The sequence below is a fragment of the Heterodontus francisci genome, chromosome 12, assembly GCF_036365525.1.
Source record: "Heterodontus francisci isolate sHetFra1 chromosome 12, sHetFra1.hap1, whole genome shotgun sequence".
NCBI lineage: Eukaryota > Metazoa > Chordata > Chondrichthyes > Heterodontiformes > Heterodontidae > Heterodontus > Heterodontus francisci.
Window position 1 is genome coordinate 108,400,592 of NC_090382.1, and position 24,813 is coordinate 108,425,404.

At 48.5% G+C, this 24,813-nt stretch overlaps 2 protein-coding genes across 6 annotated transcripts in view; both read right to left on the reverse strand.

The window, feature by feature from the left end:
* Nucleotides 1–8,467, reverse strand: part of rbm22 (RNA binding motif protein 22) — a 29,097-nt gene extending 20,630 nt beyond the window's left edge. The window contains exons 1-2 of one of the 4 annotated variants that reach the window (XM_068044060.1): nt 8,346–8,467; nt 4,449–4,502 (exon numbers count right to left, since the gene is read on the reverse strand). In XM_068044060.1, the coding sequence (XP_067900161.1) occupies nt 4,449–4,502; nt 8,346–8,399 (108 nt within the window). In that variant the 5' untranslated portion in view covers nt 8,400–8,467. Of the gene's footprint in view, nt 1–4,448; nt 4,503–7,060; nt 7,151–8,345 lie in introns of those variants that run through there. The other 3 variants (XM_068044061.1, XM_068044059.1, XM_068044062.1) reach the window with 3 other exon arrangements.
* An 8,888-nt stretch (nt 8,468–17,355) lies between these two features.
* dctn4 (dynactin 4) overlaps nt 17,356–24,813 on the reverse strand; it is a 52,322-nt gene continuing 44,864 nt past the window's right edge. For both annotated transcript variants that reach the window (XM_068044063.1, XM_068044064.1), the window contains exon 13: nt 17,356–20,383. In XM_068044063.1, coding sequence (XP_067900164.1) covers nt 20,170–20,383 — 214 coding nt within the window. In that variant the 3' untranslated portion in view covers nt 17,356–20,169. The remainder of the gene's footprint in view (nt 20,384–24,813) is intronic.

Here is a 24,813-nt window from a genome sequence, read left to right on the forward strand (position 1 = left end):
GGAAGGAGAAGACAAGCCAGAAGTCCCAGTTTTGCACACAATCCATGACGCCTGGACAGCACATATGTAGACTCCAGGTGAAGATGCAATTAGGGTCAACTGTGATGCCCACCAAGTTCAAATAGTTGTCACTTTCTGGCCTCAGAAACCAAGACAAGGATGGTTTTTCATGGGTGTTTTATTGCTGTATCCCACTGGGAACAAACATCTTCAGGAAAAAAAGGGGAGGAAATTGAAGCATTTTTAAAAACGAACAAACTGCTCTTAGATATGGTCAGTCTGCAAGCGTGACTTTGAGCCTCCGGTGGCCTGTTATTTTAATTTTCCACCTTGCTCTCATCTCTGTCCTTGGCCTACTGCAGTGTTCCAATGAAGCTCAACGCAAGCTTAAGGAACAGCACCGCATCTTTTGATTAGGCAGTTTATAGCCTTCTGGACTGAACACAGAGTTCAACAATTTCAGAATCTCTGCCCCCATTTTGATTCCTATTCTCTGCACGTTCCAGCTTTAATCGTATTTTTCTCTTGTTTTTGCTTTCAGACGACAGCAGCCCATTATTCTGCCATTCACGCCTCCTCTGGGCACATCTTGTTTCTTTACTTATCCCATTACCACTCCCTTTGGCTCTCCCCCACCAACTCTTTTGTCATTTAATGTCTCCCGCTTTCCACCCTTTTGCTCTTTGTCCACCATCCTCCATTTGACTTACTTAAAACTTATTAAATTTCTAACTTTACCCAGTCTGATGATGGGTCACTGAGCTGAAACGAAAACTCTGTTTCACTTTCTATAGATGCTGCCAGGCCTGTTGAGTATTTGCAAAATTTTCTGCTTTTATTTCAGGTATTCAGCATCTGCAGTATTTTACTTTTGCACTTATAAAGCTCCTTTCAGACCCCCAAGATGTCCCAAAGTGCTTTACAGCCAATGAAGTACTTTTTTTTTAAGTGTGGTCACAGTTGTAATGTAGGAAACAGGGCAGCCAATTTGCACACAGCAAACTCCCGTAAACAGTAATGTGATAATGGCCAGATAATCCATTTTAGTGATGTTGGTTGAGGGATAAATATTGGCCCAGGCCACAGGGAAGAGTTTGTTTCTTTGATGGAATGTGGGCGTTGCTGGCAGAGCCAGCATTTGTTGCCCATCCCTAATTGCCCACTCTTGCTAGGCCATTTTAGATGGCATTTAAGAGTCAACCACATTGCTGTGCCTCTGGCCAGACCAGGTAAGGAAAGTAGATTTCCTTCCCTAAAGGACATTAGTGAACCAGATGGGTTTCTTTTTTACAACAATCGACAATAGTTTCATGGTCACCATTAGACTGGCTTTTATTTTTAAATTCCAGATTTATTCACTGAAATTAAATTTCACCATCTGCTGTGGTGGGATTCGAACCCGTGTCCCCAGAGCCTGGGCATTCTGAGTTACTAGTCCAGTGACATTACAGCTACGTCACCACCTCCCCTCAAAGTAGTGACTCTACTTTTCCTCAAAATAGTACCGGGATCTTTTAATTCCATCTGAGAGGGCAAATAAGGGCTTGGTTTAATGTCTCATCAGAAAGATGACACCTCCGACACTGCAGTACTGGCAGTGGATGCATTAGCCTGGATTAATGTGTTTAATGCGATGGGGGCAGGGAGAGTACACTCCAGGATAAAGAGGAGGAAATGCTGGTAAATCCGAACAATCACTCCGGTTGTATAAACAGGAGAGGCAGTTCGATGTTAACAGATAGCTTTGCATATTCTGTCTGACCTGCTGTGTGCTGCCTGATTTTATTTCAGACTTCCAACATTCATCTCCTCCCCCTTTAAGACTCCCTCACAACGAAACCGATTCAGGAGCAAAGATAGGGGCTCATGGTACTGCGGGTGATATATTAACATGGATAGAGGATTGGTTAACAGACAGGAAGCAGAGAGTGGGCATAAATTAGGCATTTTCAAGTTGGCAGGCAGTGAATAGTGGGATGCCACAAAGATCAGCGCTGGGGCCTCAGCTATTTACAATCTATATTAATGACTTGGATGAAGAGACAGAGAGTAATGTATCTAAGTTTTCTGATGATACAAAGTCCAGTAGAAAGGTAAGCTGTGGGGAGGACACAGAGAGGCTGCAAAGAGATATAGACAGGTTAAGTGAGTGGGCAACAAAATGGCAAATGGAGCATAATGTAGGGAAGTGTGAAGTCATTCACTTTGGTCGTAAAAATAGAAAAGTAGAATATTTTTTTAAAAATGTGAAACTGGCAAGTGTTGATATTCATAGAGGCTTGTGGGTACTCATACAAGGAACACACAAAGTTAACATGCAGGTGCAGCAGGCTATTAGGAAGGCAAATGGCATGTTGGCCTTTATTGCAAGGGGATTGGAGTACAGGAATAAAGAAGTCTTACTAAAATTGTACAGGGCTTTGGTGAGTGCACCTGGAATACTGTGTGCAGTTTTGGTCTCCACATTTAAGAAAGGATATACTTGCACTGGAGGCAGTGCGGCAAAGATTTATTAAACTGGTCTCTGGGATGAGGAGGTTGTCCTATGATGAGAGGCTGAGTAAATTGGGCCTATATTCTCTGGAGTTTAGAAGAATGAGAGGTGATATAATTGAGACATACAAGATTCTGAAAGGGCTTGAAAGGGTAGAAGCTGAGAGATTGTTTCCGCTGGTCGGGGAATCTAGAACACGGGGACACAGTCTCAGGATAAGGGGCCAATCATTCAGGACTGAGATGAGGAGAAACTACTTCACTCAAAGGGTTGTGAATCTTTGGAATTCTCTACCCGAGGGTTGTGGATGCTCCATCATTGAATACATTTAAGGCTGGGATAGATAGATTTTTGGTCTCGCAGGGAAATAAGGGATATGGGGAGGTGGCAGGAAAGTGGAATTGAAGCCCAAGATCAGCCATGATCGTATTGAATGGCGGAGCAGGTTTGATGGGCCATATGGTCTACTTCTGCTCCTATTTCATGTGTTCAAAGGACAACTCTAAACAAGAAGCTCGATCAACATCTGTTGAGAAGGTGAACTGGGGATGGTGGAGGTTAGAAAAAAAATAATTAAAACAGTGCTATTAACTTATTTTCCCATGGCTGGGACAGCAAGGAACTGAGCGTTAGCTGAAGTAGGAGGTCAAAACTGGGTGAGAGTGGGGCCAATGAGAGAATAAACAAACATAGGACACTGGACAAAATGACCTTTTCTTGCTCTATACTTCATGTATAACAAATTGCATTAAAGTTAGGATATTTACATATAAACACACACATCACTTAACTAAGCTAGGTTATAAAATATCCCATTAATTTAGGATTGCCTTAGATTCCAAGCATCAGCAGTGACTCAGAGGGTAGCAATCGCTCTTGCCTCGGAGTCAGAAGGTATTGGTTTCAAGCCCAGACCCCAAAGACTTGAGCACAAACTCCGCCGCCACTGCTGTAAGTCCACACTGTAACAACTCTTCAGATATTGCCTCAAACTTTTCCACTTTATTTTTGTTCTGCTCTTTTCTGTCCTCTATTTGCATATGCGTATCGCGTATGCATGCTAGCATGGGTGCATCGTGTATCCGTAGGTGTCAACCGAATTAGAGTTTAAGTTTAATAAATTTCAACTTTTCTTCTTTAAACCCAAGAAATTGGTAATGTATTTGGTAAGAGAAGCAAAGGTGACATGAGGGAAAACTTTTTCACGCCGCGAGTGGTTAAGGTCTGGAATGCGCTGTCTGAGAGTTTGGTGGAGGCAGGTTCAATAGAAGCATTCAAAAGGGAATTAGACAGTTATGTGTAAAAGGAAAAATGTGCCGGGTTATGGGGAGAAGGCAGGGGAATGGGACTGAGGGAGTTGCTCTTTCGGAGAGCCAGTGCGGACCTGATGGGCCGAATGGCCTCCTTCTGCACTGTAACGATTCTGCTGAGGGACTGCTGCACTGCCTGAGGTGCCTTCTTCGGATGCGACGTTAAACAGAGGCTCCATCTGTCCTCTCAGGTGGACGTGAAAGATCCCACTGCAGTATTCGAAGAGCAGGGAGTTCTCCCCAGTGTCCAGGGCCAATATTTATCCCTCACCAACACCACTAAAAACAGGTTACCTGCTCATTTCTTTCATTGATGTTTGTGGGTGCTTGCTGAGTGCAAATTGGCTGCTGAGTTTCCAACATTACAACACTTCAAAAAGTACTCCATTGGCTGTACAGTACTTTGGGATGTACTGTGGTTGTGATAGATGCTTCTTTTTTGCAATGGGTCACAGAGGAAGCTTCGAGGTTCATTTCACACTACCATTGATTTCCCACTCCTATTGATTTCCCCAAATCGCGCCTTATTCACAGGGATCTTGGTGTTGTGGTTTAGGATTTATCCACCAACAAGGCAACACAGCTAAACAGACCTCTTCCCAAATATTCACAGGTACAGACTCTACTGAGAAATGAAAACTCACCATTCGAATGTATGGGTTTTCTCCCAGGCATGTTTGGCACAGAATTGGAAAATCCTAATGACACAATACAGAAGGGTTAGTGAGATCTCCCGTATAAAAATCAAAACACAGGACAGACAGAACGCTAAATTAAAATTTAAACACAAACAGCAGAGAGAGTAATTTAAATGGGAAATGCTGCAATCACACAACAGATCCACCAGCATCTGAAAGAAGCCAATAGGCAAATGCTAGAAGGGACAGGCACTGTACCCCACAGCAACAGATCTGTACTAACTAATACTGTACCCCAGTGCTGTACAGTGATAGAACTATACCTATCAGGACTGTACCCCAGTGTTATACAATGACAGCTCTGTACTAACCAATACTGTACCCCACTGTTATACAATGACAGCTCTGTACTAACCAATACTGTACCCCACTGTTATACAATGACAGATCTGTACTAACCAATACTGTACCCCAGTGTTGTACAGTGATAACTACCAGGACTGTACCCCAGTGTTATAGAATGACAGACCTGTACCCATCAATACTGTACTCGTGCTATACAGTGATAGACCAGCACCCACCAGTATTGTACCCATGTTATAAAGTGACAGACCTGTACCTACCAGGACTGTACCCCCGTGTTATACAGCGACAGACCTGTACTCATCAGTATTGTACCCTATTACACAATGACAGACCAGTACCCGCCAGTACTGTACCCCAGAATTGTAAAATAACAGACCTGTACCGCACAATTTTATACTGTGATAGAACTGTACCCACTAGTACTGTACCCCAATATTATAGCAGACCTACACGCGCCAGTACCGCACCCCAGTATTATAGAAGAACAGACCTGTACCCATCAGTACTGCACCCGTGTTACACAGTGACAGAACTGTACTCATCAGTACTGTACCCCAGTGTTATAAAGTTACAGACCTGTATCCACCAGTACTGTACCCCAGTGTTATGCAATGACAGACCTGTACCCACAACAACTGTATCCCAGTGTTATACAGTGGCAGACCTGTATCCACAAGTTTTGTACCCCCTTTTTATAAAGTGACAGACCTGCACCCACCAGTATTGTACCCCAGTATTATATAATGACAGACCTGTACCCATCAGTACTGTACCTGTGTCATCGTGACAGAGCTGTAACCATCAGTACTGTACTCCTGTTATACAGTGATAAACCAGTACTGAACCCCAGTGTTATAAAGTGACAGACCTGTTCCCACCAGGACTGTACCCTAGTGTTATACAGCGACTGACCTGTATCCAATATTGTATCCATGTCACAGTGACAGACCTGTACCCATCAGTACTGGACTCGTGCTATACAGTGACAGACCAGTACCCACCGGTATTGTACCATGTTATAAAGTGACAGACCTGTCCCCACCAGTACTTTACCCCAGTGTAACACAGTGACAGACGTGTACCTACCTGCACTGTACTCCAATGTTATACAATAATAAAGCAGTACCCACCAGTACTGTGCAACAGTTTTATACAATGACAGACCTGAATCCACCAGTATTGCACCCCAATATTATACAATGACAGACTTGTACCCATCGGTCCTGTACCCATGTTATAGTGATAGACCAGTGCCCACCAGCATTGTACCCGTGTTATAAAGTGACAGACCTGTACCCACCAGTACTTTACCCCAGTGTAACACAGTGACAGACCTGGACCTACCTGTACTGTACCCATGTTACATAATGATAGATCCGTACCCACCAGTACTGTACAAGTTTTATACTGCAACAGATCTGTACTCATCAGCACTGCACCCGTGTTGTAGAGATAGAACTGCACCCACCAGTACTGCACCCCAGTATTATACAGTGACAGACCTGTACCCACCAGTACTGCACCCCAGTATTATACAGTGACAGACCTGTACCCACCACTACTGCACCCCAGTGTTAAAAAGCAACAGAACTGTGCCCACCAAACTGCACCCCAGTGTTATACAACGACAGACCTGTACTGAACCACAGGGTTATACAATGATAGATCTGTACACATCAGTACTGTAGAACAGCTTTATACAGTGAGAGACCTGCACCCATCAGTACTGTACCCGTGTTGTAGTGATAGACCAAGAATGCACCCCAGTGTTGTACAGTGACAGACCTGTACCCCAGTATTATACAGCAGCGGACCTGTACCCACCAGTATTGTACCCCAGTTTTATACAGTGACATACCTGTACGGGGCAGGACTGTAACTCAGTGTTACACAGCAACAGACCTGTCCCCACTATTAATGAATCTGTGTTACAATGACAGGCCTGTACCCACCAGGACTGTATGAGTGTCATAGTGGCAAACCTGTAACTATCAATACTGTACCCGTTAAACAGTGATAGACCAGTACCCACCAGTACTGCACCCCAGTGTTATACAATGACAGGCCTGTACCCACCATGACCGTACCCCAGTGTTATTCAGCAACAGACTTGTCCCCACCAGTATTGTACCCCAGTGCTATTCAGCGACAGACTTGTCCCCACCAGTATTGTACCCCAGTGTTATACAATGACAGACCTGTACTCCCCATGACCGTACCCCAGTGTTATACACTGACACACCTGTACCTACCAGTACTGAACCCCAGTTCATCACAGCGACAGAGCTGTACCGAATGATTAAGAGCCAGAAGTTTCTTTTCTGGCCCGTTAAGGCAGATCGAGAGGCAACTAAAGGGACAGGCTGAACCTCCCCTCCACCACCCCACATCTTCCCCACCCAGGCTAATGACCAGATTTCTAGGCCGAGGTCAATGCTCTTTATCTCCACTGGTGCCAGGAATTAAATTAATGTCCTGACTGTGAACGATAATTCCGCCAGAACCTGGATCAGGATCAGACCCAGGATTCAAAATTTGCAGGTGGCACAAAACGTGGAAGTACTGTGAACTGGATAGTGACAGACAAAAAAAGAGGTCATAAACAGACTGGTGGAATGTGCAGGCCAGCAGCAGACAAGAGTAACATGATACATTTTGGTAGCAAGAATGAGGGTAGGCAATATAAAACAAAGGGTACAATTCTAAAGAGGGTGCAGTAACAGAGACACCTAGGAGTTTATGTGAACAAATCATTGAAGGTCTCAAGGTAGGTTGAGAAAGCGGTTTAAATGCTAATAAAGCATACGGGATCCTGGGCTTTACACAAAGAACACAAAAACAAGGAAGTTGTTCTTTTGAATCTTTATAAAACACACTAATTCAGCCTCAACTGGAGTATTTTGCCCAATTCTGGGCACCACACTTTAGGAAGGATGTGAAGGCTTTTGCGAGGGTGCAGAATAGATTTAGGAGAATGGTCCCAGGGATGAAGGACTTCAGTTACGTGGATAGGCTGGAGAAGTTGGGGTCGTTCTTCTTAGAGAAGATTATGAGGGGATTTGATAGAGGTGTTCAAAATCATGGGGGATCTGGCCAGAGTAGATAGAGAGAAACTGTTCCCATTGGTGGAAGGATCCAGAACAAGAGGGCACAGATTTAAGGTGACTGGCAAAAGGAACCAGAAGCAACAAGAAAACCCTTTCTTATGCAGCGAGTGGTTAGGATCGGGAATGCCCTGCCTGAGAATGCGGTGGAGGCACTGCCTTTCAAAAGAGAATTGGATAACTATCTGCATGGAAAAGGCGGGGTAGTGCTCCAGGTCAATTGCTCTTGCAGGGAGCCGGCACGGAGACGATGGGCCGAAGGGTCTCCTCCTTGCTGTGACCATCCTGGGATTCTATCCGGGACCAGGACCGGTCGCAGCCACCGTGGACCCGCCTGAGAGAGTTGGACACCGGCCACCCATAACCAGGAGCCTCCCTTCCCGGGCCCCGCCGCCTCACCGCGTCCTCCCACCCGCCGCCTCCCGCTCCTCACCGCGTCCTCCCAGTTCTGCCGGTTGTACGTGTTCGCTCCTAGCGAGGTCGCCATCTTCCATTATCCCACCATGCACTACGGCGGGACTCCTCCACTATCCCGCCATGCAATGTGCCGGGACTCCTCCAGTATCCCACTATGCTCTGGGCCGGGCTTCCTCCAGTATCCCACTATGCTCTGGGCCAGGCTTCCTCCAGCATCCCGCCATGCGCCACGCCAGGACGCCACCGCGGTCACCGGAAGACGAATCTGCAGGGCGGAAGGTGCGGCTGAGTGAACAACAGCACCTTAGATATTATGGTCCGGAGAGGAAGTGGCCTCTATTTCTTTGTTCCCCCCCCGACCCCTCAAAGCCTGAGTCTGTCCCGGAGTTAGACACCCTCACTGGGTTTGGGAATGATAATCCTGCCTCTCAGAAAGGGTTTTCTCAGCCCATAAAAAAGGTTCATTGATTTCCCTCCCGATATAGAATTTCACAGAACAGGAGGCCATTCGGCCCATTGTTCCTGTGCTTGCTCTTTGGTCGAGCTATCCAATTAATCCCACTCCCCCTGTTCTTTAACCATTTCCCGACATTTTTTTCCTTTTCAACTATTTATCCAATTCCCTTTTGAAAGTTACAACTGAATCCACTTCCATCGCCCGTTCAGATCACAACACTATTAATAACTCGTCTTGCCTATTTCAACAACTTTCTTTCAAAAAAAAAGCTCCTGATGAAGCGACTCGCGATGGAGTCGGGTTCTGTAGACCCTGGCCTGTCTCTGTAACGCCGCTGTGTTGGTTCCCCCCCCCCCCCCCCATTCTCATCCCATCCTGGAGTCTAGAGACTAACTACTTTCAGGGCGAAGTTTCTGTAGATTGGCGGTTGCTGATAAATTCCTGGTACTGCGTGTGAAGAAGGGAGTTTGGTAAGTGAGTGGATTTTAAGGGTTAGTCTCTCAAGAGGTAGTCGCAACTAAAGACGTTTGCCCTGGTTGGGGAGTCTGGAACCAGGGGACACAATTTCAAAATAAGGGGGAACCCACTTCGGACAGAGATGAGAAGAAATTTCTTTACTCAAAGGGTTGTGAATCTTTGGAATTCTCTACTCCAGAGGGCTGTGGAAGCTCAGTCATTGAGTATGTTTAAAGCAGAGATTGACAGATTTCTAAATACAAATGACATAAAGGAATATGAGGATAGTGTAGGAAAAAGTTATTGAAGTGGATGATCAACCATGATCATATTGACTGGCGGGGCAGGTTCAAAGAACAGTACAGCATAGGAACAGGTCATTCGGCCCTCCAAGCCTGCGCCGATCTTGATGCCTGCCTAAACTAACACCTTCTGCACTTCCAGGGCCCATATCCCTCTTCCCTTCCTATTCATGTATTTGTCAAGATGTCTCTTAAACATCGCTTTCGTATCTGCTTCCACCACCTCCCCTGGCAGCAAGTTCCAGGCACTCACCACCCTCCGTGTAAAAAAACTTGCCTCGCGCATCCCCTCTAAACTTTGCCCCTCGCACCTTAAACCTATGTCCCCTAGTAACTGACTCTTCCACCCTAGGAAAAAGCTTCTGACTATCCACTCTGTCCATGCCGCTCATAACTTTGTAAACCTCTATCATGTCGCCCCTCCACCTCCGTCGTTCCAGTGAAAACAATCCGAGTTTTTCCAACCTCTCCTCATAGCTAATGCCCTCCAGACCAGGCAACATCCTGGTAAACCTCTTCTGTACCCTCTCCAAAGCCTCCACGTCCTTCTGGTAGTGTGGCGACCAGAATTGCACACAATATTCTAAGTGTGGCCTAACTAAGGTTCTGTACAGCTGCAACATGACTTGCCAATTTTTTACTCTATGCCCCGACCGATGAAGGCAAGCATGCCATATGCCTTCTTGACTACCTTATCCACCTGCGTTGCCACTTTCAGTGACCTGTGGACCTGTACGCCCAGATCTCTCTGTCTGTCAATACTCCTAAGGGTTCTGCCATTTACTGTATACCTCCCATCTGCATTAATCCTTCCAAAATGCATTACCTCACATTTGTCCGGATGAAACTCCATCTGCCATTTCTTCACCCAAGTCTCCAACCGATATATATCCTGCTGTATCCTCTGACAATCCTCATCACTATCCGCAACTCCACCAACCTTTGTGTCGTCCGCAAACTTACTAATCAGACCAGCTACATTTTCCTCCAAATCATTTATATATACTACAAACAGCAAAGGTCCCAGCACTGATCCCTGCGGAGCACCACTAGTCACATCCCTCCATTCAGAAAAACACCCTTCCACTGCTCCCCTCTGTCTTCTATGACCGAGCCAGTTCTGTATCCATCTTGCCAGCTCACCTCTGATCCCATGTGACTTCACCTTTTGTACCAGTCTGCCATGCGGGACCTTGTCAAAGGCTTTACTGAAGTCCATATAGATAACATCCACTGCCCTTCCTTCATCAATCATTTTCGTCACTTCCTCAAAAAACTCAATCAAATTAGTAAGACACGACCTCCCCTTCACAAAACCATGCTGTCTCTGTCTAATAAGTTCGTTTGTTTCCAAATGGAAGTAAATCCTGTCCTGAATAATCCTCTCTAATAGTTTCCTGGATTATCCTTGCCACCCTTCTTAAACAAAAGAACAACATTGGCTATTCTCCAGTCCTCTGGGGACAAGTATCCACTTGTAGCCAATGAGGATGCAAAGATTTCTGTCAAGGCCCCAGCAATTTCTTCCCTTGCCTCCCTCAGTATTCTGGGGTAGATCCCATCAGGCCCTGGGGACTTATCTACCTTAATGCTTTGCAAGACACCCAACACCTCCTCCTTTTTGATAATGAGATGACTGAGACTATCTGCACTCCCTTCCCTAGGCTCATCACCCACCAAGTCCTTCTCTTTGGTGAATACTGATGCAAAGTACTCATTTAGCACTTCGCCCATTTCCTCTGGCTCCACACATAGATTCCCATCTCTGTCCTTGAGTGGGCCAACCCTTTCCCTGGTTACCCTCTTGCTCTTGTTCGATGGGCTGAATGGCCTACTGCTGCTCCTATGTTCCTACTAGACTGGGTCAGTTCTACATTGCATGTCCACACCCTCCATTCATCCAATTCAAGCCTATTGTGCACTCACCAAACACATCCCACCTCCCAACCTCCCTCTGTTTCACTGTCCGTGCTGGGGGCCTTCAGTCACGCCCTGGCACTGGGGAGCAAATACAGAAACGGGCCATTCAGCCCCTCGAGGCTGTTTGGTCTTTCAATGAGATCATGGCTGATCTGTATCCCATCTATGTGCTCGCTCACCTACATTAGCTCCTGGTCCAATGACTTCACAATTTAAAAATTCTCATCCTTGTTTTCAAATCCCTCCCTGGCCTTTCTCCTCCCTCTCTCTGTAATCTTCTCCAGCCCCACAAACCCCCGAGATATCTGCGCTCCGCTAAGTCTGGCCTCTTGTGCATCCCAGATTTTTAGTACTTCCACTATTGGCAGCCTTGCCTTCTGTTGCTGAGGCTCTAAACTCTGGAATTCTCTCTCTAAACCTTTCCACCTCAGTTTCCTCCTTTAAGATGCTTCTTAAAACTTACCTCTTGACCAAGCATTTGGTCACTTGCCCTGATATCTCATGTCACTCAGTATCAAAACCACTCCAGTGAAGTGGTTTGGGAAGTTTTACTACATTACAGGTGCTATATACATGCAGGTTGTTGCTAATGGACTGGTGACATTGCACATTCTACTGTATTTAGTTCTGTGTTATCGGCTCAGAATCCTGGGATTCTCTTCTTAACAGCACTGTGGGTGTACCTTCCCTTGTAATTCCAGAAGGCAGCTTTAAGTAAATAATGCAGGCTAACTCTATCCCACAGCACTCTTCCTGTGTTTGTTTTGATAACTTTATTTCCCAGCGGGATAGGCAAACAAAAATTATTTCAGATCACTCCAGCTCCCTGGTAGGTGTTGCCAACTCCAGTTGGACATATTCCTGGAGGTTTCATTACATGGCCTCCAACAGCCCCGTCCAGTCGAACAGCCTCTTCTACCCCATCTCCAATATCTTTTATAATTAATAAACAAAAGCAGGAAAAGAAAATGAGTGGGGGGCCCAAAGCACCTTTCTTGGTGCCTCTCTGATTTTCCACTTGCAGGTTTTTGCTCCCAGCAATGTCCTGGAGACTCCAGGGCAATCCTGGAGAGTTGGCAACCTCTACCACTACTGCACAGCTCAGGTAAAGAGCGGCACTGAGGCAAACAGGGTCCTTGGACAGGACTGAGTGAGCTGGTACTCTGGCAGCAGGGTTGCTTCCTAATCCCCGAGGCTAAGGGAGAGGAGAGATCAGCCAGAGTTTCTCTCTCACTGTTCTGATCAGGGGCTCCTGCTGTTCATGTCTGGGACCCAGCTCCCACTGGGAATTAGGGAGGGATTTAGGGAGGGAGTGTAAGAGGGAATAAACATTTTTATTTGCCTGATCACCATGTTCGAAGGTCTCCCATAGCATTTGACTAAGAAAACGGGGAGTTTTCTTTCGACACTGTCCATCGCAAACGCCCTCCATTAGGCACCGGAAATAGGAAGACTAGGCCATTCAGCCCCTCGAGCCAGCTACGCATCATGGCTCAACTTCAACCTCAGCTCCAGTTTCTCCCTCCACCCCAATCCCCTCATCCCAAACAAATCTCAGCCCTGAATATACTCAACAACTGAACAATCGTAGTCCTCTGGGCTAGAGAATTCCAAATACTCAAAGAAATGTTTCCTCATCTCAGTCCTAAATGGCCGTCCCCTTATCCTCAGTCTGTGACCCCCTCGTTTTAAACTCTCCAACCAGTGGACACAGCCTCTCAGCATCTACCCCACATGGACTGCAGCGGTGCAAGAAGGCAGCTCACCACCACCTTCTCAAGGGCAATTAAGGATGGGCAATAAATGCTGGCCTGGCCAGCGATGCTCACGTCCCAAGAATGAATAAAAAGAAACATCAAATTCTGTCAGAATTTTACACGTTTTGCCACGTGATAATCGGAAACGGCAGCAGGTGGCGATAGAACATCATCTCTCAGGACAGAGCAGCTCCAGTAATCTCTGACCTGGCAGTTTAACACAACAACTTGCACTTGCAAAGCGCCTTTGAAATAGTAAAATGTCCCAAGGATTTAAGTTGCATCTTAAAGGAGGAGAGAGAAGCAGAGAGGTTTAGGGAGGGAATTCCAGAGTTTCGGATCAGGCAGCTGAAGGCACGGCCACCAATGGTGGAGCGATTAAAATCAGGGATGCGCAAGAGGCCGGAATTGGAGCAACGCAGAGATCTCGGAAGGTTGCGGGGCTGGAGGAGATTACAGAGATAGGGAGGGGTGAGGAGGCCATGGAGGGATTTAGATACAAGGATGGGAACTTTAAAATTAAGGAGGCAGGCAGAAGAGTTTTGGATGGCTTCAAGTTTAGGGAGGGTAGAACGTGGGAGACTGGCCAGCCAGGAATGCGTTCATCAAGTCGAAGACACAGATGAGGATTTCAGTAGCTGAGCTGAGGCAGGACAGAGTTGGCGATGTTAGAGGTGGAAATAGGTGGTCTTAGTGACAGTCTTAAACAATTCAACTAACGTTTAATACAGTAATGTCAGATAGAATAGAGCAGAATTCAGACCTCCCGCTACTGTACAAGTGAAATCAATAATATCCCTTGTTGAAGACAGTTTTCTAATTCCCCTCTCCCTGACTTTTTGCACTTCCTTTCCCTGATGACAGTGATTCATACTCAGACGACACAGGCGTTGCTTGGATACTGACTCTTGGCCAAATGATGGTGCTCTCTGTGTGAGCTCAGACAGAACATGTGATTTTACCACCAGGGACATTACACTCTGTTCAAACCCTGTCCTCATCAAACGTCCTCACTTTCCAATGAGCAAACAAGCAGGATCCCTGTTCTCCAACTACTGCAGTGAAATCTCCTTCACAGATTCGGAAACGCAGCATAAAACAGGGTTTGAATCAGCAGCCATTCTGCTCTCCAGGACACAGCATTAAATGCAGGTCAGGTCCTTCATTCAAATACCTGCTACAACTTTAATGTTTACCACTTAATTCTTCAAATCCCATCGCCCAACTCGCCCACAAATCCCTCTGCCCAACTCGCCCTCAAATCCCTCTGCCCAACTCGCCCTCAAATCCCATCGCCCAACTCGCCCTCAAATCCCATCGCCCAACTCGCCCTCAAATCCCTCTGCCCAACTCGCCCTCAAATCCCTCTGCCCAACTCGCCCTCAAATCCCATCCCCCAACTCCCTCAAATCCCTCTGCCCAACTCGCCCTCAAATCCCTCTGCCCAACTCGCCCTCAAATCCCTCTGCCCAACTCGCCCTCAAATCCCTCTGCCCAACTCGCCCTCAAATCCCTCTGCCCAACTCGCCCTCAAATCCCTCTGCCCAACTCCCTCAAATCCCTCTGCCCAACTCGCCCTCAAATCCCATCGCCCAACTCGCCCTCAAATCCCATCGCCCAACTCGCCCTCGAATCCCATCGCCCAACTCGCCCTCGAATCCCATCGCCCAACTCGCCCTCGAATCCCATCGCCCAACTCGCCCTCAAATCCCATCGCCCAACTCGCCCTCAAATCCCATCGCCCAACTCGCCCTCAAATCCCATCGCCCAACTCGCCCTCAAATCCCATCGCCCAACTCGCCCTCAAATCCCATCGCCCAACTCGCCCTCAAATCCCATCGCCCAACTCGCCCTCAAATCCCATCGCCCAACTCGCCCTCAAATCCCATCGCCCAACTCGCCCTCAAATCCCATCGCCCAACTCGCCCTCAAATCCCTCTGCCCAACTCGCCCTCAAATCCCTCTGCCCAACTCGCCCTCAATGCAACTGCCCAATACGCTGTCAAATCTCCCTCAAAGTTAGGTTTGAGGGCAGGTTAGGCCGGGGGATTTGAAGGAAGGAACCAACCTTCCCTCAAAATGCAGTCGGAATTTCTTCCTCATATTGCAATGCTCAAATCTAACTTAATTGAAGCTCCGTCTTGTTCCAGAATAACAGATGTTTATTTCTTTGCCAAATGATTGATTGCCAACTTATGACACACGCCCAATTACAGCGACCTGGACTTCTACCTCCCCAAGACACCTTTGAAACTTGTCCCGGACAACTCCCCACCGTCCAAAAAAATAAACACAGGGAAGGTCATCAGGAGTTCGAATCAGTGGACACCCAAACTCCACTCCATACTGTCACCATAACCAATAGCAGAGACATTGTGTCCTGACATGCCTCCCTCAGTTCAGGTTTGTGCAGTCCAACCCTTGCATTGCAGCTGGAAGCAGAACTGGCCACACCTGTATCTGCTGGAGTGAAGAAGGAATTTTCCTCCAGACAAGATCAGGGGGCAGGTTGTTCAACCTTGCCCATCTAAGAGCGAAGTCCAAAGTACGGAAAGTCCTCATCAGGGAACTCCTCTTTGCTGACGATGCTGCTTTAACATCTCACACTGAAGAGCCTGCAGAGTCTCATCGACAGGTTTGCGGCTGCCTGCAATGAATTTGGCCTAACCATCAGCCTCAAGAAAACGAACATCATGGGGCAGGATGTCAGAAATGCTCCATCCATCAATATTGGCGACCACGCTCTGGAAGTGGTTCAAGAGTTCACCTACCTAGGCTCAACTATCACCAGTAACCTGTCTCTAGATGCAAAAATCAACAAGCGCATGGGAAAGGCTTCCACTGCTATGTCCAGACTGGCCAAGAGAGTGTGGGAAAATGGCGCACTGACACGGAACACAAAAGTCCGAGTGTATCAAGCCTGTGTCCTCAGTACCTTGCTCTACGGCAGCGAGGCCTGGACAACGTATGTCAGCCAAGAGCGACGTCTCAATTCATTCCATCTTCGCTGCCTCCGGAGAATACTTGGCATCAGGTGGCAGGACCGTATCTCCAACACAGAAGTCCTCGAGGCAGCCAACATCCCCAGCTTATACGCACTACTGAGTCAGCGGCGCTTGAGATGGCTTGGCCATGTGAGCCACATGGAAGATGGCAGGATCCCCAAAGACACATTGTACAGCGAGCTCGCCACTGTATCAGACCCACCGGCCGTCCATGTCTCCGTTTTAAAGACGTCTGCAAACGCGACATGAAGTCCTGTGACATTGATCACAAGTCGTGGGAGTCAGTTGCCAGCGTTCGCCAGAGCTGGCGGGCAGCCATAAAGGCGGGGCTAAAGTGTGGCGAGTCGAAGAGACTTAGCAGCTGGCAGGAAAAAAGACAGAGGCGCAAGGGGAGAGCCAACTGTGTAACAGCCCTGACAAACAAATTTTTCTGCAGCACCTGTGGAAGAGCCTGTCACTCTAGAATTGGCCTTTATAGCCACTCCAGGCGCTGCTCCACACACCACTGACCACCTCCAGGCGCTTACCCATTGTCTCTCGAGATAAGGAGGACAAAGAAGGTCACCAAGGGAGGGCACCCGGGATATCACCAGGGCGCTCTCTCAGATCCAAGAGGGATGTGAGGGAGTGGGAAGATTGAACACGAGCCCCATTTCAGTGGATGGGTGTGGGTGTGAGGAACAGATAGCGCTGATAATGGGATCCTGGAAGTGACACAACTTTATAAAAATGAAATTCTACCCATACCAACAGAGAAATTCTAACTATCAGGACAGCTTGAACAGGCTGGGACTCTCCTCCAGACAAGAGAAGGCTGAAGGGTGACCTGATAGAGGTCTTTAAAATCACTACTACAAGGAGTAGTTGAGGTGATTAACAGAGATAGAATTACAGGGAAGTATAAACATGAGCAAGTAAGAAGGATTTGCCGAGATGAAGCTTGTAAATGTGGAGCATAAAGGATGCAAAGACCCGTTGGGTTGAATGGCCTGTTTCAGTGCTGTAAATACTGTGTAATGTAATTCTGCTTCTTGCTGTTGGGATCCATTCCCAGCCTCCGAGTAGTCCCAGTGTTGCAGTGATACTGGCCCATTACACACCCAAGAAACTGTATAACAGAGGAGACAGCTGGGTCTTTAATCTGGTATTTATTAAGTCCATATATAAGTTATATATTAATACATTAGCATATCACCAGTCACAGCACAATGGCTACAGGCAGCAGCAAACTCACTTACACCCAGCATTATATCAGCAGGGAGGGGGTTCAAAGGGACAAAGAGACAGGGTTACTGGAGGAACAGGTTTCAATGTAACAGAGACAGGGTAATGGATGGGGTTCGATGTAGCGGAGACAGGGTAATGGATGGGGTTCGATGTGGGCGGGACAGGGTAATGGATGGGGTTCGATGTAGCGGAGACAGGGTAATGGATGGGGTTCGATATAGCGGAGACAGGATAATGGATGGGGTTCGATGTGGGCGGGACAGGGTAATGGATGGGGTTCGATGTAGCGGAGACAGGGTAATGGATGGGGTTCGATGTAGCGGAGACAGGGTAATGGATGGGGTTCGATATAGCGGAGACAGGATAATGGATGGGGGTCGATGTAGCGGAGACAGGATAATGGATGGGGGTCGATGTAGCGGAGACAGGGTAATGGATGGGGTTCGATATAGCGGAGACAGGATAATGGATGGGGGTCGATGTAGCGGAGACAGGATAATGGATAGGGTTTGGTGTAGTAGAGACAGGATAATGGATGGGGTTCGATATAGCGGAGACAGGATAATGGATAGGGTTTGGTGTAGTAGAGACAGGATAATGGATGGGGTTCGATATAGCGGAGACAGGGTAATGGATGGGGTTCGATATAGCGGAGACAGGATAATGGATAGGGTTTGGTGTAGTAGAGACAGGATAATGGATGGGGTTCGATATAGCGGAGACAGGGTTATGGATGGGGTTCGATATAGCGGAGACAGGGTAATGGATAGGGTTTGGTGTAGTAGAGCCAGGATAATGGATGGGGGTCGATGTAGCGGAGACAGGGTAATGGATGGGGTTCGATATAGCGGAGACAGGATAATGGATGGGGTTCGATGTAGCGGAGACAGGGTAATGGATGGGGTTCGATATAGCGGAGACAGGATAATGGATGGGGTTCGATGTAGCGGAGACAGGGTAATGGATAGGGTTTGGTGTAGTAGAGACAGGATAATGGATGGGGGTCGATGTAGCGGAGACAGGGTAATGGATGGGGTTCGATGTAGCGGAGACAAGGTAATGGATGGGGTTCGATGTAGCGGAGACAGGGTAATGGATGGGGTTCGATGTGGGCGGGACAGGGTAATGGATGGGGTTCGATATAGCGGAGACAGGGTAATGGATAGGGTTTGGTGTAGTAGAGACAGGATAATGGATGGGGGTCGATGTAGCGGAGACAGGGTAATGGATAGGGTTTGGTGTAGTAGAGACAGGATAATGGATGGGGTTCGATGTAGCGGAGACAGGGTAATGGATAGGGTTTGATGTAGCGGAGACAGGGTAATGGATGGGGGTCGATGTAGCGGAGACAGGGTAATGGATGGGGTTCAATGTAGCGGAGACAGGGTAATGGATGGGGGTCGATGTAGCGGAGACAGGATAATGGATAGGGTTTGATGTAGCGGAGACAGGATAATGGATGGGGTTCGATGTAGCGGAGACAGGGTAATGGATGGGGTTCGAAGTAGCGGAGACAGGCTAATGGATGGGGTTCAATGTAGCGGAGACAGGGTAATGGATGGGGTTCGATGTGGGCGGGACAGGGTAATGGATAGGGTTTGATGTAGTAGAGACAGGATAATGGATGGGGTTCGATGTGGGCGGGACAGGGTAATGGATGGGGTTCGATGTAGCGGAGACAGGGTAATGGATGGGGTTCGATTTGGCGGGACAGGGTACTGGAGGAACAGGGTTTGATGGGCTGAAGGGCCTTTTTATCCTTGACTTATGTTTCATTAGCAGAGTTTAACAATGGCAAGCCAACGACAGGTTAAATGCAGGAAAGGAAGTGCGATGTGAGCAGGTAGTTTGCTGTCACCGCAAGGCCCCCTTTATGTGCAGCATAAAGACAGCGACCAAAAGCAATGTTTAGCCCCGTGGTGTTTCGGGGTAACAGGTCTTCACGACTGCTACCTGAACGGTGCAGGTCTGTGCAGATCAGAGTTAGACTGAAAACTTGGCAGCATTCTGCAACCAGGGGCAAGTGAGCCCAGCGTAATGGGGATGGGAATGGAGAACATTGCTCACAGGCTGTCCCACACCTCGAGGAGAGAGAGGGAGAGAAAGAGGGAGAGTGGGATTCTGTATATAATGTGAGACCATTCTTTAAACTGAGCACTATCATCTTAGCGTTTAGCCGAGTTGGAGAATATACTTGAAAAAAAAAACTGTACAAAAACATGCAACAAAAGGAAAGTCTGCATTTCAATAGCGTACTTCACCGTCTCGGGACGTCCCAAAGTCACAGCCCATGAAGTAGTTTTGAAGTGCGGTCACTATTCTGTCCGTGTCTTATCGCAACAATTCCAGCCATTCCTTCCAATCAGATTCCTGAGAGACTCCCTGAGATTCCTAAAAGACTCCCACTCGTGACACCACAGGCAGATTTCAGGATAAAGAGGGCTTTTGAGCTGGTTGCCGTCTCCGAGTGTCGGCTGTTACCGAGGTGACGGGGCAAAGACTTTCCCCTTTGCCTTACTGTAGCATGGTTTCGTGCTTCTCAGAGAGGCTTCGTCCAGGGCTGCAGACCGCAGGTGACCACTCAGGGCCGTGGCAGGGGTAGGGGGGTGGAGGGGGGGGGACAGGAACGGTCACTCACAGGTGGTCAGTCTGGAATCTTTCCTGGTTGGTCTGGCTCCATCACAGACAGTCTGGACGCTCCCCGTGGGCACTGGACTCAGGCAGCCAGTGGCCCGAGACTCAGATCCACGTGCTGGGTCAGCCAGATGACCTCAGTGCTCTGCTCGCCCTCCTCAGAGGCCCGGATTGGCCCAGCCAGGTTCTTAAAGTCGTACCGCAGCTTGAAGCTAATGTTCACATTGCCACTCTCCTTCTGTGGGATGACTTTGATAAAGAAGCCCATCTTGTTGGATTTTCGGAAGGCCACAATGCTGCAATGGGAGAGATGAATCTCGATATTTAGTCAGCAAACCATAATGAAACATAGAGCACAGAATGAGATCCATCAGCCCATCACACCTCTGCTAGCTCTTTGAAAGAGCTATTAAATTAGTCCCATTGCTCCTGCTCTTTCCCCATAACCTGACAAATGTCTCTTTTCTAATTATTTACCAAATTCACTGAAAAACTCAATTTTTTAAAATTACAATATTGTGAAGTCTGAGGGGCAGTTGCGAGGGAATGCTGCACTGGCAGAGGGGCAGTTGCGAGGGAGTGCTGCACTGGCAGAGGGGCAGTTCTGAGAGAGTGCTGCACTGGCAGCAGGGGCAGTTCTGAGGGAGTGCTGCACTGGCAGGAGGGGCAGTTCTGAGGGAGCGCTGCACTGGCAGGAGGGGCAGTTCTGAGGGAGCGCTGCACTGGCAGGAGGGGCAGTTCTGAGGGAGCGCTGCACTGGCAGGAGGGGCAGTTCTGAGGGAGTGCTGCACTGGCAGAGGGGCAGTTCTGAGGGAGTGCTGCACTGGCAGAGGGGCAGTTCTGAGGGAGTGCTGCACTGGCAGAGGGGCAGTTCTGAGGGAGTGCTGCACTGGCAGAGGGGCAGTTCTGAGGGACTGCTGCACTGGCAGGAGGGGCAGTTCTGAGGGCAGGCTGCACTGGCAGAGGGGCAGTTCTGAGGACAGGCTGCACTGGCAGAGGGGCAGTTCTGAGGGAGTGCTGCACTGGCAGGAGGGGTAGTTCTGAGGGAGTGCTGCACTGGCAGGAGGGGCAGTTCTGAAGGCAGGCTGCACTGGCAGAGGGGCAGTTCTGAGGGTCCCTCCTTAACAACACTGTGGGTGTACCTAACCCACTTGGACTGCAGCGGTTCAAGGAGGCAGCTCACTACCACCTTCTCAAGGGCAATTAGGGATGGGCAATAAATGCTGTCCCAGCCAGTGACGCTCATCCCAGGAACGAATTTAAAAAAAATTGCGGGAGCAGTGCACTGTTGGAAATGCTGTTGATCAGAGGAGATGTTAAAGCGATGCACAGCCTGCCTGTTCATGCAGGTGTTTGGAGGTTCCCAACAGTGTTACAAGACTTCCCCTGGTGCCCTGGTCACGATTACTCCTTCAATCAACACTAAAAATAAAATTAAAATTAGAGCCAGGCCATTCAGGGGTGATGTCAGGAAGCACTCCTTCACACAAAGGGTAGCAGAAATCTGGAACTTCACCACCCACAAAACCCCCACTCCCCCCACCCCAAAAAGCTGTTGAGAGTCAGCTGAAAATTTCAAAACTGAGAATGGTAAATGTTTATTAGGTAAGGGTCTTAAATTTATAGAACCAAGGTGGGTGCATGGAGTTAAAGATACAGATCAGTCATGATCAAAGTGAATGGTGGAACAGGCTCAAGGGGCTGAATGGCCTCCTAGGGGATCTTGCTGAACACAAAGCGGCTGTAACAACTGACCTCACTGGTAATTCACAGCATCTGAAGAAGCACTCAGACACAAAAACATTGTACAAATGGATATCTATATTTCCAAAAGAAACTTCGAACTGATTCTATATGAAATTCACAGTTTGGGATTTTTTTTTAGTGAAGCTTAATGCTTTATGTTGAAATGCAGTTAAGCTGGTTTTACATGCAGGCCCTCTCAAGCTTTAATCTCCACATGAATCACCCACTCTGTGCAGCAATGAGTCAGCCTGTCACACCGACCCTTCACACGCACAGCCCTGGCTTACATCACTAACCTTTACCAACAAAGCCCATAAATCCTTGAAAAAAACAACAATGGATGCTGGAAATCTGAAATAAAAACAGAAAACGTTCTGCAGGTCTGGTAGCATCCGTGGAGAGAGAAACAAAGTGAACATTTCAGGTTGATGACCTTTCATCAGAACTCAGCACTCTCAGTACTGATCCTCCGACAGTGCAGCGCCCCCTCAGTACTGACCCTCCTACAGTGCAGCGCCCCCTCAGTACTGATCCTCCGACAGTGCAGTGCTACCTCAGTACTGACCCTCCGACAATGCAGCGCTCCCTCAGTACTGACCCTTTGACAGTGCAGCACCCCCTCAGTACTGACCCTCCGACAGTGCAGCTCTCCCTCAGTACTGACCCTCCGACAATACAGCACCCCCTCAGTACTGATCCTCCGACAGTGCAGTGCTACCTCAGTACTGACCCTCCGACAATGCAGCGCTCCCTCAGTACTGACCCTTTGACAGTGCAGCACCCCCTCAGTACTGACCCTCCGACAGTGCAGCTCTCCCTCAGTACTGACCCTCCGACAATGCAGCACCCCCTCAGTACTGATCCTCCGACAGTGCAGCGCTCCCTCAGTACTGACCCTTTGACAGTGCAGCACCCCCTCAGTACTGATCCTCCGACAGTGCAGCGCCCCCTCAGTACTGACCCTCCTACAGTGCAGCCCCCCTCAGTACTGATCCTCCGACAGTGCAGCGCCCCCTCAGTACTGACCCTCCTACAGTGCAGCCCCCCTCAGTACTGATCCTCCGACAGTGCAGTGCTACCTCAGTACTGACCCTCCGACAATGCAGCACCCCCTCAGTACTGATCCTCCGACAGTGCAGCGCTCCCTCAGTACTGACCCTTTGACAGTGCAGCACCCCCTCAGTACTGACCCTCCGACAGTGCAGCTCTCCCTCAGTACTGACCCTTTGACAGTGCAGCACTCCCTCAGTACTGACCGTCCGACAGTGCAGCCCCCCTCAGTACTGATCCTCCGACAGTGCAGCGCCCCCTCAGTACTGACCCTCCTACAGTGCAGCCCCCCTCAGTACTGATCCTCCGACAGTGCAGTGCTACCTCAGTACTGACCCTCCGACAATGCAGCACCCCCTCAGTACTGATCCTCCGACAGTGCAGCGCTCCCTCAGTACTGACCCTTTGACAGTGCAGCACCCCCTCAGTACTGACCCTCCGACAGTGCAGCTCTCCCTCAGTACTGACCCTTTGACAGTGCAGCACTCCCTCAGTACTGACCGTCCGACAGTGCAGCACCCCCTCAGTACTGACCCTCCGACAGTGCAGCACCCCCTCAGTACTGACCCTCCGACAGTGCAGCGCTCCCTCAGTACTGACCCTCTGACAGTGCAGCGCTCCCTCAGTACTGACCCTCTGACAGTGCAGCGCTCCCTCAGTACTGACCCTCTGACAGTGCAGTGCTCCCTCAGTACTGACCCTCTGACAGTGCAGCGCTCCCTCAGTACTGACCCTCTGACAGTGCAGCGCTCCCTCTGTACTGACCCTCCGACAGTGCAGCGCTCCCTCAGTACTGACCCTCCGACAGTGCAGCACTCCCTCAGTACTGCTCTTCAGGTCATCTCGCTGCTTTGTCAGACAGGCAGTACTGAGGGAGCACCGAGGTCTGATGAAAGGTCATCCATCTAAAACGTTAAACTCTATTTCTCTGTCCACAGATGCTGCCTCACCTGAGTATTTCCAGCATTTTATGTTTTTATCCCAGAAATCCTTTCGCTTCTTTCAAAGGAAACCATATTTCACAGTTATTTTAACTTTACAAGTGCCAAAATGTGGCTGGACGCTACAGCACTATGGCAAAGTGCAGAACTCCTCTGAAGGTGCTAATTCAGACAGATCTAGTGGGCTGAACGATCACCTTTTAAGGTGAAAATGGAAACTGGCAATAGGGTCGCTTCTGTACAGAAAACAAGGAGAATCTCTCTCATTTATATCGTGCCTTTCTCCACCTCAGGACCACTGCTCTGCACAGGTAAGGAAGTAATTTTGAAGTCTAGTCATTGTTGCAATGAAGAAAATGAGGGAACCAATTTGCAAACAGCAAGCTCCTGCAAAGTGCAGTATGATTAATGACCTGATAATCTGTTTAAGCGATGTGGGTTGAGGGATAAATATTGTCCCCAGGAGGCTGGGAGAACTCTCCTCCTCCTCTAAACTGTAGCCGAGGGACCTCGTGTCCACCTGAGGGGGCAGATGGAGCCTCTGTTTAACATCTCATCTGAAAGGCAGCCCCTTTGACTCTCCCTCTGGAGTTTAGAAGAATGAGCCACGATATCATTGAAACAAAGATTCTAAAGGGGCTGGATAGTGTAGACACAGAGATTGTTTCTGCTGGTCAGGAATGTAAAACACGGGGGCACAGTCTCAGGATAAGGAGCCAACCATTTAGGACTGAGATGAGGAGAAACTACTTCACTCAAAGGGTTGTGAATCTTTACAATTCTCTACCCCAGAGAGTTGTGGATGATCCATCATTGAATATATTTAAGGCTGAGAGAGATTTTTGGTCTCTCAGGGAATCAAGGGATATGGTGAGCGCGCAGGAAGGTGGAGTTGAAGCCTGAGATCAGCCATGATGGAACTGAATTGCAGAACAGGCTTGATAGGCCTTACGGTCTACTCTTATTTCTCGCGTTGTTCTTGTGCTCAG